Source organism: Etheostoma spectabile, chromosome 15 (genome assembly GCF_008692095.1).
Source record: "Etheostoma spectabile isolate EspeVRDwgs_2016 chromosome 15, UIUC_Espe_1.0, whole genome shotgun sequence".
Classification (NCBI taxonomy): Eukaryota; Metazoa; Chordata; class Actinopteri; order Perciformes; family Percidae; genus Etheostoma; species Etheostoma spectabile.
In genome coordinates this window covers 9,262,685-9,277,832 of record NC_045747.1, presented here as the reverse complement: position 1 = coordinate 9,277,832, position 15,148 = coordinate 9,262,685, and the positions used below count along the sequence as shown (strand labels likewise).

At 41.0% G+C, this 15,148-nt stretch overlaps 1 protein-coding gene across 1 annotated transcript; it reads right to left on the bottom strand.

The window, feature by feature from the left end:
* Window positions 1-1,115: 1,115 nt before the first annotated feature.
* On the bottom strand, window positions 1,116-4,856 carry LOC116703207 (transcription factor Sox-8). The gene is made up of 3 exons (XM_032537848.1): window positions 4,166-4,856; window positions 3,561-3,796; window positions 1,116-3,442 (listed from the first exon to the last, which is right to left on the bottom strand). Exons 1-3 carry the CDS (start codon window positions 4,579-4,581, stop codon window positions 2,688-2,690), a joined length of 1,407 nt encoding a protein of 468 aa, XP_032393739.1. The 5' UTR covers window positions 4,582-4,856; the 3' UTR covers window positions 1,116-2,687.
* Window positions 4,857-15,148: the final 10,292 nt, after the last annotated feature.

Genomic DNA, 15,148 nt, shown 5'->3' with positions numbered 1-15,148 from the left:
CCCAAGCACCCTGAAGAGCCTTTTTGCCTCACTTTTATTCACTCCTGTTCTTTCTCAAGAGTTCCTCCTGAAAGTATTTGGCAAACACTGGTGATAAAAAAAAGACTTTGAGGGAAGAAAAACAACAAGTCGTTCTTGAGCCACCCACACCCCATCTGCTGTGGTATTATCTTCTTTTATTATCTACAGATTATGTGCGCTGATATGATTTCTACAGTTTGGTCTGATGGTCATTGTGGTTGTTCTTGTTGTTTTTTTGTTGTTTGTGGAGCACTGTGATATGAGACAGCGAGGGGGGAAAAATCCTCCCCCATGTGCATCTAATCGTCCATTCAGCACCCTCTTAATGGCTTGTCAGTTCCCATTGCCCTTCTATTTTCTGTCCAATTAATTCCTTTCTAGCTCTCCGGATAAAGGGACACAATGGAGCCCCTCCACAGCATAATGAATCATTAAAATTCAGCAGCGCGGCCCTGGCACTTGGCTTCTCCCTGGGTTGGTTAGGGACGGCTGCTTGGCATTCATGCCAGGGCCAACTTGAACATTCTACCCGCTGAACCAATGAAGATGGGATCCCTCCTTATTCCCTGTTGTCAGTGGTTTAACAAAGAAATCTGAAATTAATATTTGGTTTGATGCATCTATAGCCACATATAAACTCAGTGTCAACTCAAGGCCCTGTAAGGTCAGAAGGTTATGAGAGTGGCTGTTACTGCAACATGGCAGTTTTAGTTTTTTCAGCGACTGTATATTTTTACAAAAACTGACTAGATAAAAAAGCTTATGCGCTTAACAGCAAGATGTATTTTGATTTTGCAAAAGTCAATGATAGACTTACATGTCCACCTGAGTAAAGTCAAATTTACTGTGAAGGTTTATTACTGTCACTTTGGGAAAACTGAGAATAATTAAATCATTCACTGGTCTCACCTCACAGCTGTAGCTCACAGTACAGATGTTAGACAAGCTGGTATCCAGCGTAAAGGCAAACTGCAACGCAATTAATTCTATTCATTTATTTTTTCACAAATAGTTTCCAAATATTAAAGAACAAATACGAATAAAAAGTTGAAGCGAAATATGGATGCAAATTAGAATGACAGAATGACAAATACCAAGAAAAAGTATCTTTTTATTTATAAAAAAAAAATGGCCAGCGAATGGGTTAGCTGTGCATGTGTGAATGAAACTCTAGTTAATATAACAACCATAATTTTCACAGCCTTTCTCAAAATTATACACCAGAATATAAAAAACACAGTTCCTTGGACAAAAGTTAGAGCATGATGCTCCGTACATTTTGCATGGAGAATCCCACAGAACATTACAAACCAAGGCTTAAAGGAATGATATCAAATTTAGGATATAATCAGGAGTAAGTTAGCTGTAGGATTCTCTGGTGTTGATTACTGATTGTGTGCTGCCTGAAGTATGTTAATAATTTTTTCATACGGAAATACTGACAAGAAGCATTAGAAGGCACAAAAATGTTTTGTATGAGACTGCAGCAGTGAGTTGCCACTTGATGGTTGTTGAGATAAATATGGGCCAATACTCACACTCTCTTCATTTCCTCCTTAAACCCTAAACAGTCTTCTGTGAGTAACGGATGAATTCAAAGATAATTTGAAGAGTTGATAAAGTATCATATGGTGTGTATTACGTCACGGGATATGTATCTCTCTCACAAGGAAATGGCTCACACATACGAGAGCACTTTATCTCCCTGACACACACACAGATGCACGTACGTATAGCCTACATGTTCATCCACGTATACAGGTCCAGCTGACATGTCACTCAGAGTGTGTGGTGTAATTTTACCCCATTTCCTTTAACCCTAGATCATGACTAATCGCAATTTGCCAAGCATAGCTTTCAAACACCTGTTCTGTCCTGTGCGAGCATATTAGGCCAGCTCTGTCTGCTTGCAACTTGGAATGGAGATGTTACTGAAAAATGGTCTTCAATGGAATGATATTGAAATTGTTGTACTTGTCCTTCACTTCATTGACCTTGTTTTCATTAAAAACCAAACACCACTGTAAATAACCAAACCCACATTACATGTGTTTATCTACTTAAGAACAAAAGAAAAACAATAATGCTTGAACATAAATACATATAAGACTTTTATGCCAAAATGACACGATAAGATTTATAAGAGCCATTTAGTTAAGACTGGTCGACAGACGCAAATGGGGTGCGATATAGCTCTGGCCATTAAAGTAAATTTTATTGCAAATTCACATAATCGGTCCTGTGTACGTTCTCCAATGTTTCCTGCTTCTCCATCTGCTTCTCAACAGAACTGAGCCAAAGCGTTTCTCCTACCCAACTCAGTGGCAGGCCTTTTGCTTTACCTCAAGTGTTCACACACGTGCAATCCTAAACTGGAAAAGATGGGGGATGTACAGGATGTAGGGGTAGGTGACATGTCCTCATGGAGGAGTTTTGGCTCACCAACAACACAATTTGTCTTTGTGTAGAAAAAAAAGTCAGTGTTTTCATCGCAGCGATATAACTTTGTATAAAATCAGCAGGCACTTTTTTCTTTTGTTTGTTTCACGTTCAAATGGTCACAGGAAGCCTACCACACACACTTCTCCACCTGCTCCTTACTTCCTTCATTAGTAGTGCATCAATCTGAATGAGTCTCTGGTGCGAACTGACTGTTTCTTGTTCCCTCAGGGTCGAGAGAGCGTGGTGTAGACGGGCTGGTCCCAGCTTGAGGCGGTGGGGCTGTGGGCAGGAGCCATGGACAGACTGTTAAGGATCGGGCTGCCGTAGGGCCGCCTGGATGAGTGAAAGTAGGGGTACTGGTAGAGGCTAGAGGGGTAGCCGGAGTAAGGGTTGTAATAGTTGGAGCTCTGGAGATCAGTATAGTCACACTGGGAGCTGGAGAAAGAGGCTGCAGCCGAGGCAGCTGATGTGGCCGAGGTGACACAGGCTTGGCTACTGTAGGAGCCGTAATCAGAGTGTGAGGGTGACCCGTGGGAGTGCTCGCTGTAGTGGCTGGGGCTCAGTTGCTCTGTTTTAATATGGAGCCGGTGCTGGCCCACCTCGCTGGCGGAGGGAGCAGAAGAGGACATGGTGCCCTTGCGGGTCCATGTTGAACCGTTGGCACCTGCATGGCTGTATGAGGAAGTGTAAGAGCCACCAGGGGCGGGAGCCTGCCCGTGGCTGTGGTCTGACGGCAGGCTGGAAGAGCCCGAGGCATGGCCGTTGAGGGGGAGGTACTGGTCAAACTCGTGCACATCGAAGGTCTCCATGTTGCTGATGACATCAGTGCTTAGCTCAGAGATGTCTACGTTGCTGAAGTCAATGTTTTGCCTGTTGCTGTCAACAAGACGACGGCCTTCATGTTTCAGATCCTGCTTCATCCCATGGTGCAGGTCTGTTTTGGGAGTAGTGGGTGGTGTAGGGGGACCATGGGGCTGCCCTGAAAAATAATACCAGACATTAACCGTGAAGGTTCATCACTCTTATGATTCAAACTATTTACAACAGCCAAAACATATTTAATTCCTAAAATAAAACTCACAAACTAGACATCATACCTGCATGTTCAGGGTGGTGGTGTCCATCAGTCAACCCTGCCAGTCCTCCCATCCCTGGTTCAGCTTTGTACATGTGATGTGCCAGTTCTGCTCCTGAGTCTGAGTCGCTCTGGCCTGGTTTCATATTCTTCCGTCTCCGGGGCTGGTACTTGTAGTCTGGATGATCTTTCTTGTGCTGAACCCGGAGTCTCTCTGCTTCATCTACAAATGGCCTCTTCTCACTTTCTGAGAGCAAACTATGGTGAAAACAAATTATAAAACATTAAAATGGGTTCAGTCAAACTAAACAAAAATAAAAGGATGAAATTGTTACATAGCTATAGTGACTTTAGAGCATTTTTTATTTATTGTCATGATTTTTTATTTATTGTCATGCGGTCAGAAGAAAATGGCCCTTGTTATTTATTTCAAATCATATACATTCAAAATCTAAACTTTTAGAAATTTAATCCATAGATTAAATTTGTTAAAGCTGCTATTGTTATGTGCCCAAATCTACAGTCATGACCTCTGATTGTCCTCATAGTTTCCTTTTAATATTATTGATTAACACGCTCTTCTCCCAGCATTTCTCTTTTAGAAAATCAAATAAAATGTTGTCTTACCGCCAGAGTTTTCCCAGAGTCTTGCTCAGTTCGGCATTGTGCAGGTGTGGATACTGATCCGCCAGCTTTCTGCGGGCCGCTTGCGCCCAAACCATGAAAGCATTCATGGGTCTCTTGACGTGAGGTTTATTCTTCAGGGATCCATTCCCCCTCACGGGCATAGGCACCAAGGACCAGTCGTACCCCTTGAGGACCTGAGAGACTGCATCCCGTATGCAAGCTGGGAACCGGTCGTCATCCTCTGAGTCCATTTTCTTGCCCAAACTGGCGAGCAGGGATCCTTGGCCGTCGGAGCCAGTTGGTGAGGACGGAGCATCGGAGTCGGACTCGTCCTGGGACATGGAGCTGTTTGTGCCAGATGGACTACACGGCTGGTCGCTGCCACATTTGTCATGCTCCTCTGTCATTTTTAACATTACTTGCTCAGCCCCTTGTGGATGAAAACCCGAAAAAGTAATCTTCAGTTTAAAAATCAAATGTTACCAATTGAAGCGCGCAGCAAAGTGGCCAGTGCACCTTTACGCACGGTGCGCCACAGTAAATTCCTTTAACAATTTCAGTCTATGTGAGTCCGTTGTTTTCTTCCAGCTTCCCAGTTTGTTTTTCTGTCTTCGTTGGTGTTGTTTTCCTATGCTGTCATGGGAGGTGCAGTCGTGAAAGTTGTGATCTACAATGTGAGCTGTGGAGCTACACGTTACAGCAACTTGAGTTGGAGTTTTAAAATCGTCACTCCACCCTCCGCCTGGGATTGGCTGGAACAAATCACTTGCCCGCCATTGGTTCAGGCTTTTATGTGGGTTTATAATTTTCTTTTTCTTTTTTATTGGTGACACGTTGTGTGACAAACAATTCTATAATGCTGTTAGTAAATGTAGTGAGTTCAGAAATTCCTTAAATGTTCAAAAAAACGCGGATGTACATTATTTTGCTATTATCAATACAGAAAATGTAAACATATTCAATCTGTCAACACATTACTAACATTTGGTAATATGATTATTGCAATGTAGGCTGATAATGTCTTTATATTGTTACTTTCCGGTTGATATTAAGGATTTAATTTCAAAAAAATATATGTTGATGTTCTAAAGACATTTAGCTGTCTACAGTCCACACATGAGTAGGCTAAATATGTCAAACGCCAAAAGTAGATTTAAAAAAAAAATTTTACTGAGAGGAAGTTAGATGGACTCTAAACAACAATCAACTATTACAACTTTGATGAGACATAGAAATTGTAAAAAGAGTGATACTCAGCTTATTATTTTCTCACGTAACAAAACAGTCTAAACATAAATGACAAATATGTCAAAACTTATTAACAAAGTAATTTGCAGCAGGGTTGCAAATAATAGCAAATATATAATTATTGTCAAACTGATGTCATTGTCAAAGAGGCAGGATGATCCTCCCTCACACTGGTTAGAACTAATGCCTGCATTTCTTTCTTTGAGTAAAAAACACATTTAATAATTGCCTGTAGCAATAATTCATTACTGTTTTTGCAGGAAAGTTCAGTGAGTCATATTAAACCTTTTATGCCTGTCTGTCTAATCTTAACAAATTATCATGACACAAGCAACAGAAACTCACACTCCTGAATCGACTTACTAAAATGTGTAATAACCATAACCAATGACCAAAAACAACTTTACACGCCTGTGCGAGCCCAAATATAGCTTTGATTAATTTCCAAAATTCAGAAGAGGCAGTTTAGCAACTGTTTGTTTTGTGATCCATAAGTTACATCTCACCACCAGTAAGGCTGTCTTTTTTATGACACTGAAGATACAAAGTGCAGAGAAGATAAGAGGATAGATTGAATCACTGCCTTAGTTAAAGGTGTCTTTGTGTTCATGTATTGTGGGATGATTTTTATCACTGGCCTCACTGTGAAAAGACGAGGTGTGTTTGTGGTGGACGGCAGTTTGCTTTGCTCGATGCACACTGCAGGTGGCTGAGGGAAGAAGAGAGTATGTAATGTGGAAATAATAGATGCTGTGCTTTTACATACAGTTCAGTGTTTTCTGCAAGGAAGGTAAATGCTTGAAGGTAAGAAGCTTTCATTGTTTGGCTTTTATAGGCGTAAGAAGCAAAGGGCCAGCCCAGAGTTTGAATATGTTATACTTGATGTCTGCAGAAGGATCCTGTATCTGCCTTTTATGTATAAATGTAATACAAAATAATGGAACATTTCTGTCACAGATGATGAATGAAAGTGGTCCTCTGGTCCCTAGCAGCCTGTCTTTTTAACAGATGCTGTCAAAGTGCTCGGTTGGGTCAAGTGTGTGTGTGTGTGTGTGTGTGTGTGTGTGTGTGTGTGTGTGTGTGTGTGTGTGTGTGTGTGTGTGTGTGTGTGTGTGTGTGTGTGTGTGTGTGTGTGTGTGTGTGTGTGTGTGTGTGTGTGTGTGTGTGTGTGTGTGTGAACAGACAGGGCAGCGGCTAGTTGTCAAACATGAATAACTCTGGCTTCACTCTTGTCCTGCGCCACACATGGAAACGTATTTACTGTGTGTGTGCATACATGTGTCAGCAGATAAGACTCAGATATGTAGAGTCAGACATGTGTTATGCAGGGGTGGATGAAGTACTCAGATCCTTTACTTAAGTAATAGTACTAATACCACACCGTATCTAATACTCTGTTACACTATGTTATACTATGTTACTTGAGTTAAAGTATGTACTGTATGTATCATCAGGAAAATGTACTTAAAGTTTAAAGGTAAAAGTACTCAAAGTAGAAAAAAAAAGTATTTTATAAATGTGTTTTAAGTGCAAACATTTGTAAAGTAAGTAGTAACTAAGCTGTCAGCTTAATGTAGTAGAGTAAAAAGTACAATATTTCGCTCTGAAATGAAAGAGGCATAAAAAAGAATCAAGTGAAGTACAAGTACCTTAAATTTGTGGTACATGTACTTAGTTACATTCAACCACTGGTGTTGTATTACATGTCTATCTTTGCTTTTTTCTGACATAAGACTAGTGTTCATTTTAATGATGAACTAGGATGCACTTAGCGGGTAGAAACCACCACTAATTAATCAATTTGGTTTAACAAACTAGACATAATTCCTGTCATTTAAAAATAAATTAAATTGATGGTTTGATCCTTTTAACATTCCCTGTGGATTTGCAATTCAACTTTCTGTTTGTTTCAAATGTAAGGCTGGAAATCCCTATTCTCAATCACCATCGGACCTGAATCAACTGCTCCTGGCTCAGGTCCCCACAAACTTTTAATGGAAAACCTTCTGTCATTGTTAATGTATCTTGCCAACAGAAAAACAAACACACTCACAAACAAAGAAACACACAAATCAATATTAATCAAACCAGAGCGTCATAGTTCAAAAATAGTTCTTATTTTGATTTGTATTTATTGAAAAAAAACCGCATTATATTTTAATATGATTTTAATAGCTGAAGTTTGGTTTGGTAAAACAAAGTCAGCCTGTAAAGTATATTAAGAGAAGGATAAAACCTCAAGCTCCTCACCAATCACCTCATCTCAGGTAGAATGACTCTGAAGGCCAATCAGGATGAACCCAACATGAGTGACAGCTACCGTCAAGCTGCTAAGCTGTGAGACGGTCTTGGTTTCTGGGTAGAAAGGAGACAGACTAAAACAGACTCCAACCCCCCCACACCCCCACCCCCTTCATGCCTCCCTGTATTGTGGGAAGAAACTTTGTCCAGAGTTTGTGGGCTCTGTGCTCTTGATTAGAAAAGGAAGGAGCAACAGAGTCGACGTAACCGCGTATGAACCTTAAGTGTCCCAAAGAATGAAGGAAGGTTTTAATTTTCCAATTTTTGTGAGATTCATCTCAAAGAAAAGACCAGGGTAAAGATTTTCAGATTTAATTTTTTTCCTTCTTCCAGACCTAAGCAGAGCATTTTGGTCCATTTCTCCTGGGCCTTAGTCACTTCTACCCCACATGTAAATTATACTCTCTGGCTTCTAATGTGCATACAAAATTAAATTACACAGTCACCCACAGGAATCTCGCTCCCTTTGGTCTCTGCTTCTGTGTTTTAATACACTTAGGCACATTTCTTCTCTCTAGCCAAGTTATTGGACAGAGTTTGGAGAGCAGATAAATTGGCATACATTGCTACAACATTGTGCAGTAAATAAAAAGTTTTTGATGTGTTCGGATGATGTGAACCATGTATTCCATATTTAAATCTATATGGTTGTGCATGATGTATAATTCTGCATCACAAGAATCTAGATAGAATTATTTATTTTTTTCCAGATGAGAAAAACTGGCAACCCGTGTGGCTATAGCCACCACATTGCCCTAACTCAGACAGCAGGCCTTCGTTCTGTCAAATAATGTCACTGATTGCACATTGAGTCACTGTTAACTTACTGAACTGGGGAGACTGGCATGCCCTCCCTCTCACCCAGACAATCCCAACCACTGCCTAACCACATGTGGAACAAGCTCCTGGGCTGCTAACAAGCCATATGTCACCCCTGTGTCACATCAACCAGACCACTTCTATCTTTGGTTTCACACACTCAGAAAGAAGGTAATTAGTGCAAACTTTAGAGTTGCAGCGAACACAACTGGAAGGCATGGACAGAAATCCTTTATTTCACAGCCTTGGTGAAGTTATAAGATCTGGTGCTGTTAGTGCTTAAGTGAAAAGATTCTGAGGATTTTCCATCCAGGTTCACACACATTTTAAAGCGAACTCTGAGTGATGGATGTAGTACTCCTCTCTGTCCCATCTCTACTCATCCCACCCCCTATGGAAGTTGCATGGTGGATGTTCTCCATTTTGGTCTGTGGCCAAATGTATTTTCCAGGTTTTCTACTTAGTGAGGTCGAGGACCAGGGGATGTTTGACTCCACTGATTCCAATCACATTCCAACCCCCATGACAGCTGATGTGTGTTAGGACCACCCATTGACCCCTGACCCTGCACCATCCCAAATTCATTCTATTAAAACACCATAATTAGGGGTTTACTGGACCAATTGCAGGTTTTATTTAAACCTATTAGTAGACACAGAGAGGTGGAGGGGAGGAATTGCACTGTGAGGGGAGAAGGAAGGGAGTTTTGAAGCGTTTGAAGGGGGAGTGTTTGAGACTGAAGGAAACAATTAGTCCAAAATGTCTCAGGGTGTGTTTGGCCTTCGGCCACACTCGTTATTAATGTCAGGAGCATAAAAAAACTCAAGTGTTTCCAGATTATTTGCTGTGCTTTCTCCCTGACACATAACTGTTGGCAACCGTTTTAGCTTGTGATAGTTCTGTATGTTCATGTGAGCTAGAGATTATGGACAGAGAGGTTTTGGAAGCTGCTGTAGTAGCAGGTCAGGAAGGATCATGTTAAATCATTCTCTAGTTTCCTCAAGGCTTTCCTGTAAATCTTTGATGTGCAAACTGTCAGAAGGTATCTTGCATGGTGTGGAAAAACACTTTATGTGAAGTGCATAATGGTTTTAGCTGTTGACAGAAAGCTCCTGTTTGAACGTTGCCTGAAAGTAATTTAATCTTCTAATCATTTAATCTTAGTGTGCAGGGGAATTGTCCATTCCTGATATTTACTCCTGGCATGACAGTATAAATGCTAGGATGTTGAGCAGGGATGACACTTCCCATGGTGTATCTTATCCCAGAGTTGTCTCAAGAGAAGCATGGGTGTATGTGGGTTCTTCTTCTTTCTTTTTTTACACTTTCTGATCTACAACCCCGTCTTTCTGTCTTTCTTCCCTCTCATCTTCACGGCATATGTTCTGAATAAAACTTGCGGTGTGCTCAGTCTTCCACATTGTCTACTTTTTTGATCCTTGATTCTCATAAATCATCTCCCTAATTTGCCTGTGAATTAAATGGTACGGGACATGTAGACATTTAGGACGGGGCGGCGAAAGAACAGAGAGCCCACCCCTTGACTTTACGGGAAATGGGAGGCCGCTCCACAAAAGTGAGACTATTTAGAGGACTTGTTTGGCTGCGGGGACTTTCTCTCACATCGCTAAGAAAACTGGGTGGATTGTTTTTATTTGCGGATAATTAAAACAAGAATAAAAAGCCATTTGCAGTGCTCATTTTTATGTCCCTTTTATGAGCAAGAGACTGAGAAAATGTGCACGTGCATACACATGTTTACACACACAAAGTGTGTTGGAAGTGAGTGCAGTGCACACACAGTATGGAGCCTAAATCTCTTGTGTACAATTCATATATTACAGGATCATTTATAAGCTATAAAAATGATAATTGGTGAAGAGGATCAAATTCTCCTTTCACTTTCAGTGTGACAGCCAAGACTTTTCATTTCTTGTTTATGAGCAGCAGTTAGTCTGTCTGCCTCCAGCCTGACTGTAACCACTAATCAAAACGCTACACTGAAAAACACATCAGCACACCTGCTGCTAGCCGCATAAAGCGGCTCAGTGTGTTGTGATCATTTAAATCAGTGTTGTAATATGTAATACGATGTTACAGAAATAATTGCCATGGGTTGATGTTTGTTTACTGCACACTTGAAAACTGGTTAGTGCTTAACAATTTGAGCAAAGGCAATTTCCCCACAGGATAGTAGATAGAAATAAACAAAATAATAAAATATTAAGTCACTTTTGTGCACATTGCATACATAGTTATAGATTAACTGAATACATTGATAATATATTTCTGGGTGGTACGGCTGATACATTGCACTCCCCATCATCCTCTATAATATGCTGTCTTTTTCTCAACACATATCCATGTACCCATATAAACACCCATTAGGATCTGTGTTACTGACCAGAGAAACCAGCATTGCAACATTATCCAAAGATTAGCACAGCAACGGTCAACTACAGCACATAGTCATCATATCTGTTGTCAAAAAGGCTCAAGTGAAACAATGCAAAGCTTAGCATTGCACTTTCTCAAATGGCCAGGGCAGCACCCTTCATCCTGTTTCATTTTCTTTTTCATTTAAGACATTATAGCTTTCACTGGTCCAGGGCTAGATAATGGTGACGTGTGAAAAGGTAAAAAGATAAAAGCCTCCATCATACCTCTAGCAAAAGAAGAGGAATGTGCCAGCCAGTAATTGACTTGCTTATGTAAGCCAACATTCAGGAATCAGCTGGTTTTGTTCAGAGTTGGAGGGTACTACTCATTGCAAGTACACCACTTCTGGAGTGCTAATGCTAAGCTATCTGTTGATGGTCATTAAGCACCTCCAAAATGTAAACCAGTCTTTTTTTTTTTGTCCGTTTTGTCCGTTTAACATGTACAGGATATGTGACGTGTGTGAAGGGTTTGACAGAGTTGAGTAATGTAATAATTACTTTTGCTGTTATTAGTACAGTGACATGATTACTTTTTTAGTAATATGTACTGATTAATTGGTTAAAATCTTTAGTAACTTGCTAAACACTGGCTATTGCATTAAAATAGCCACAGGCAGCACCCATTCAGTATACCTAATAAAAGAAAATCATGTAAACAAAAAGATGACAAGTCACATTTTCATTATTCGTTATGATTTTGATCTGTGGATGGCTTTTTGTTCTTTAACATGTCCCAACTATATATTATATTCTCCTCTTTGTGTTTACATTTTGGGTGCATAGCATGCTGCATGGTTTCTCTACCAACTGTCACACAGACATCACTTGCCTCAGGGCAAGGAAAGAAGGAAGTTGACTGTTTCCACTGGTTTAAGGTACAGGGTATTTCCTGGTAGTCACTTCACTATTTCCAACTGTTTGCCTGGCTGTTGCAGACATGCAAAGCAACAACGTGAAAAGAGTATCTTGCTGTAGCTTTCTGGTGCTTTATACAAAGACAAATCAAAACCTCAACACTTACAGCACTCATTGATAAACTAGCACTTGAAAATGGATGTTGAAACTAAAGCAGGTTATGTGTGTTGCGTTTATTGGGTTGTTGTCAGCCATGCCTGCATAGTGGTGCACAGCTAAAGGTTGCATGATGTGGGAGTCCAAGGTTGCCAAGGTCAATTCCTGTTCCCTTTAAAGAGGTACAGGGTTCCCGCTGGGGACAAAAGAGACCACGGAAGTACTTCTGTAGTACGAAGGATATAAAGAGTCTTTTCAGTTGACCACCAAGTCTGACCTTTTCATTCACTGTGGAATTTAACTTTCCCTAAAAGTGGCTTGAGTAGGAAATGTAGCTCCCTCCTCCACCTTCTGCTGTGTATTCATACTAATTCTGACCAGTTTTACAGCTCAGAAATGTTATTTATGTTGTTTCTGTTGAATAACTGACACTTTAACAGAGAAATCCAGTGTTGCAGAAGTGGACTCGGATCCGTTTTGGTGACAGGATCACATGTGTTGAAGTCCAGAGTGTTTAACCTCTACTGACTGGTGACTGTGTTCAGCTCTGAGGAATATCAGTGTGTAGATGAAATTACATATCTGCCGAAGATGGTGAAATCAACATTTGATTCCAATAACCTTGGATTACCTTTGTGTGTGTGTGTGTGTGTGTGTGTGTGTGTGTGTGTGTGTGTGTGTGTGTGTGTGTGTGTGTGTGTGTGTGTGTGTGTGTGTGGGTGTGCCTGCCTGTCTCTTTTTTATATTAAAACTAGAACTACTAGAACTATTAAGCACCCCTATCCCTGCTCCACCTACCTTTTGTGTTTCCTAATGGCAGCCCCTGGGACAGCTTTGGCTACAATATAAATCCTATGAGCTATAGGGTCTCTCATTTAACAAGATGCTGCTTTATGGTGGTGTGCAAAACTCAACCTACTTTTATGGATTATATGAAGTATATGTCATTGTCGGAATATTTGATTGATTATTGCATTTTTTAAGAGTTCTGAGCTCCCCTGTTTGGTTTTGGGGATTAATTCATCATCTATAATTTGACAACAATATGACTTTTCAAAGCCGGGCTGTGGATTTAACCTTAAAACAGCAAAATCCTCTTGAGCGGAGAAATTGGAAAATTGTTTTTTGTATATGCACAAGCAGGTTTGAGTTGGTATTTTTGCAGCATAGACCATTTGAGTAGCCCATGAGTTGTCCACATGTGCTTTTGGATAAATTGGCACCAAATTGAATCAGAAACAAGGACGTCGGCCCCCACCCAAAAGCCCAATTTTGGCTTCACGGGTGCGTTTATGGCCTCAAACTCAGGTACATATATTTATGATGGCAGTAAAGTGGGCTGCTATAGTTAATCTCCTAATGACGTCTCCTTTTCTCTAACACCAGTGAGTCTGGGTTCGGGCCACAGGGACCGAATGCTTGAGACAGAATTGGGGGAATGGGGCCTTGTTTTGGGGATGCAAATTCTGGAGAGCGGGGCTTAAACTAAACTGTGTGTTTGTGGCCGAGAGGTTGGTATGACACAGGGCCTCGCCTTTTCTGTGTAGTGTGCAAAATGACATATATGTGACATGGCATATTCCAGAGGCGTGAGATCCATTGCAAGTGAGAGTGCCAGGGGGAAATGTCACTAATGGGCGACAAATGGGCCACACTTCTCAGCTCTTGTCACTTTCTATCTCTGTGGCAGCTTGCTGCTTTCAATTTTTTTTCTTGTTTTAGGGCTTTCATTTGCAACTTATAAACTACTTATTTACATAATATTAACGTGTCAAACCATGCAATTTGCTTTTGCATACAGTAAATGCCTGTGCACAGGTGTGAGTCAGCACGACCATGTTATTAGCTCTTGTTTGAGTGAGGGGAATTTTTTTACTTGCTGGCAAAGCATGACACCATTATAAGGGCGCCTGCTACTGTACTAAGTAACTTTATTTAAATATACAGTATGATCTGTCAGTGACACTGGTGCACACCAAGCAGAACAGTTACCGCCCTTTTCCTCTTTCTGTCTCCACTGTCCATCTTCCTCTTCCTTCCTCTCTCCTCTCCTGGTTGCAGTTGTATTTGTGCGCCTTGGGAAGATTACAAAGAGGTGCTTTGTGAGGGGATGCAGCTGCTGAAATTCGACTAGATCCAACTGAAGAGAGAAGGGAGCAGGTGGGTCAACAACGCCACCCTGCCGTTCCCAGAATATCAGGCTGCAGAGCTGTGCCTCCCTCCCCCACACACACACATCCTCAGAGCACCCCTACCCCACCTTAGCACACACACACACACACACACACACACACACAAACCAACATAATGTCATGTCAAAATACAAACACAGTAACACCCACAAAACAGCAATACAGCAATATGCACATGTCAAAGGACTACCTTGTTGCAAATACTGCCCACTCAAACAAGTGTGCATCACTGGAATCATTCATATGGTGGGAGAATGTTGGCAGAAAGTTAGAAAAGGAATACAAATAATTATAACAACACACAAACATATCCCTAAGTGCTCCCTTGCTAGGGCTTTGTGCAGATAAAGTTGTGGCTTTTTATAATTTAATTGACAGCCGTTATAACAAAGGCAGTGCAAGGGTTGCAGAAAGCAGAGGAAGATCCTGTCAGCTTTGTGGAGTTGAGATGTTAACAGGACAGGGTGCTGCCAAAATGTTGGATTTCTGCATTGCAATGGGAACATTGGTAAGGTGACCCTCATCCGGCTTTGTGCAGCTCAAAAAGAGGTGGTCGGAGATGGAGAGAGAAAAGGAATGAAAAAGAGGAGAGGAAGTCCTGCAGGCGAGTGTTCTTGTTCTTGTTGAGGATCAGATGTCACACCAACCTCTCTGCAGGGGACACCATGCTGGACCAAGGTGAAATAAAATGCAGAGCAACAGATTTGCTTTGTTTAAAAAAAATAATAATATGAATCCATAAAAACTTGGAGATGCTGTAGACACACAAAAGTAATATTTAACACGCGCATTCTCTGTTGAAACACTAACCAAAATATGCATGCAGTTTTGTATTAACTTTGCACATGTTTTCTTTCTGCCATCATCTTCCATGAACAAGCTTTTTGATATTCATAAAAGCAATATGCTAATGAGATGCGATGGAATTGGACGGTACAGAAAGTTGTGGGCTTTGTGAAATATTCTTTGGC

Excerpts from the sequence above, each read along its gene's own strand:
- LOC116703207 (XM_032537848.1), bottom strand. The coding sequence starts at position 4,581 with ATGTTAAAAATGACAGAGGAGCATGACAAATGTGGCAGCGACCAGCCG. Across the intron at positions 3,797-4,165 it reads ACTCTGGGAAAACTCTGGCG|TTTGCTCTCAGAAAGTGAGA; the intron begins GTAAGACAACAT and ends TTTTCACCATAG. Across the intron at positions 3,443-3,560 it reads CCACCACCCTGAACATGCAG|GGCAGCCCCATGGTCCCCCT; the intron begins GTATGATGTCTA and ends ATTATTTTTCAG.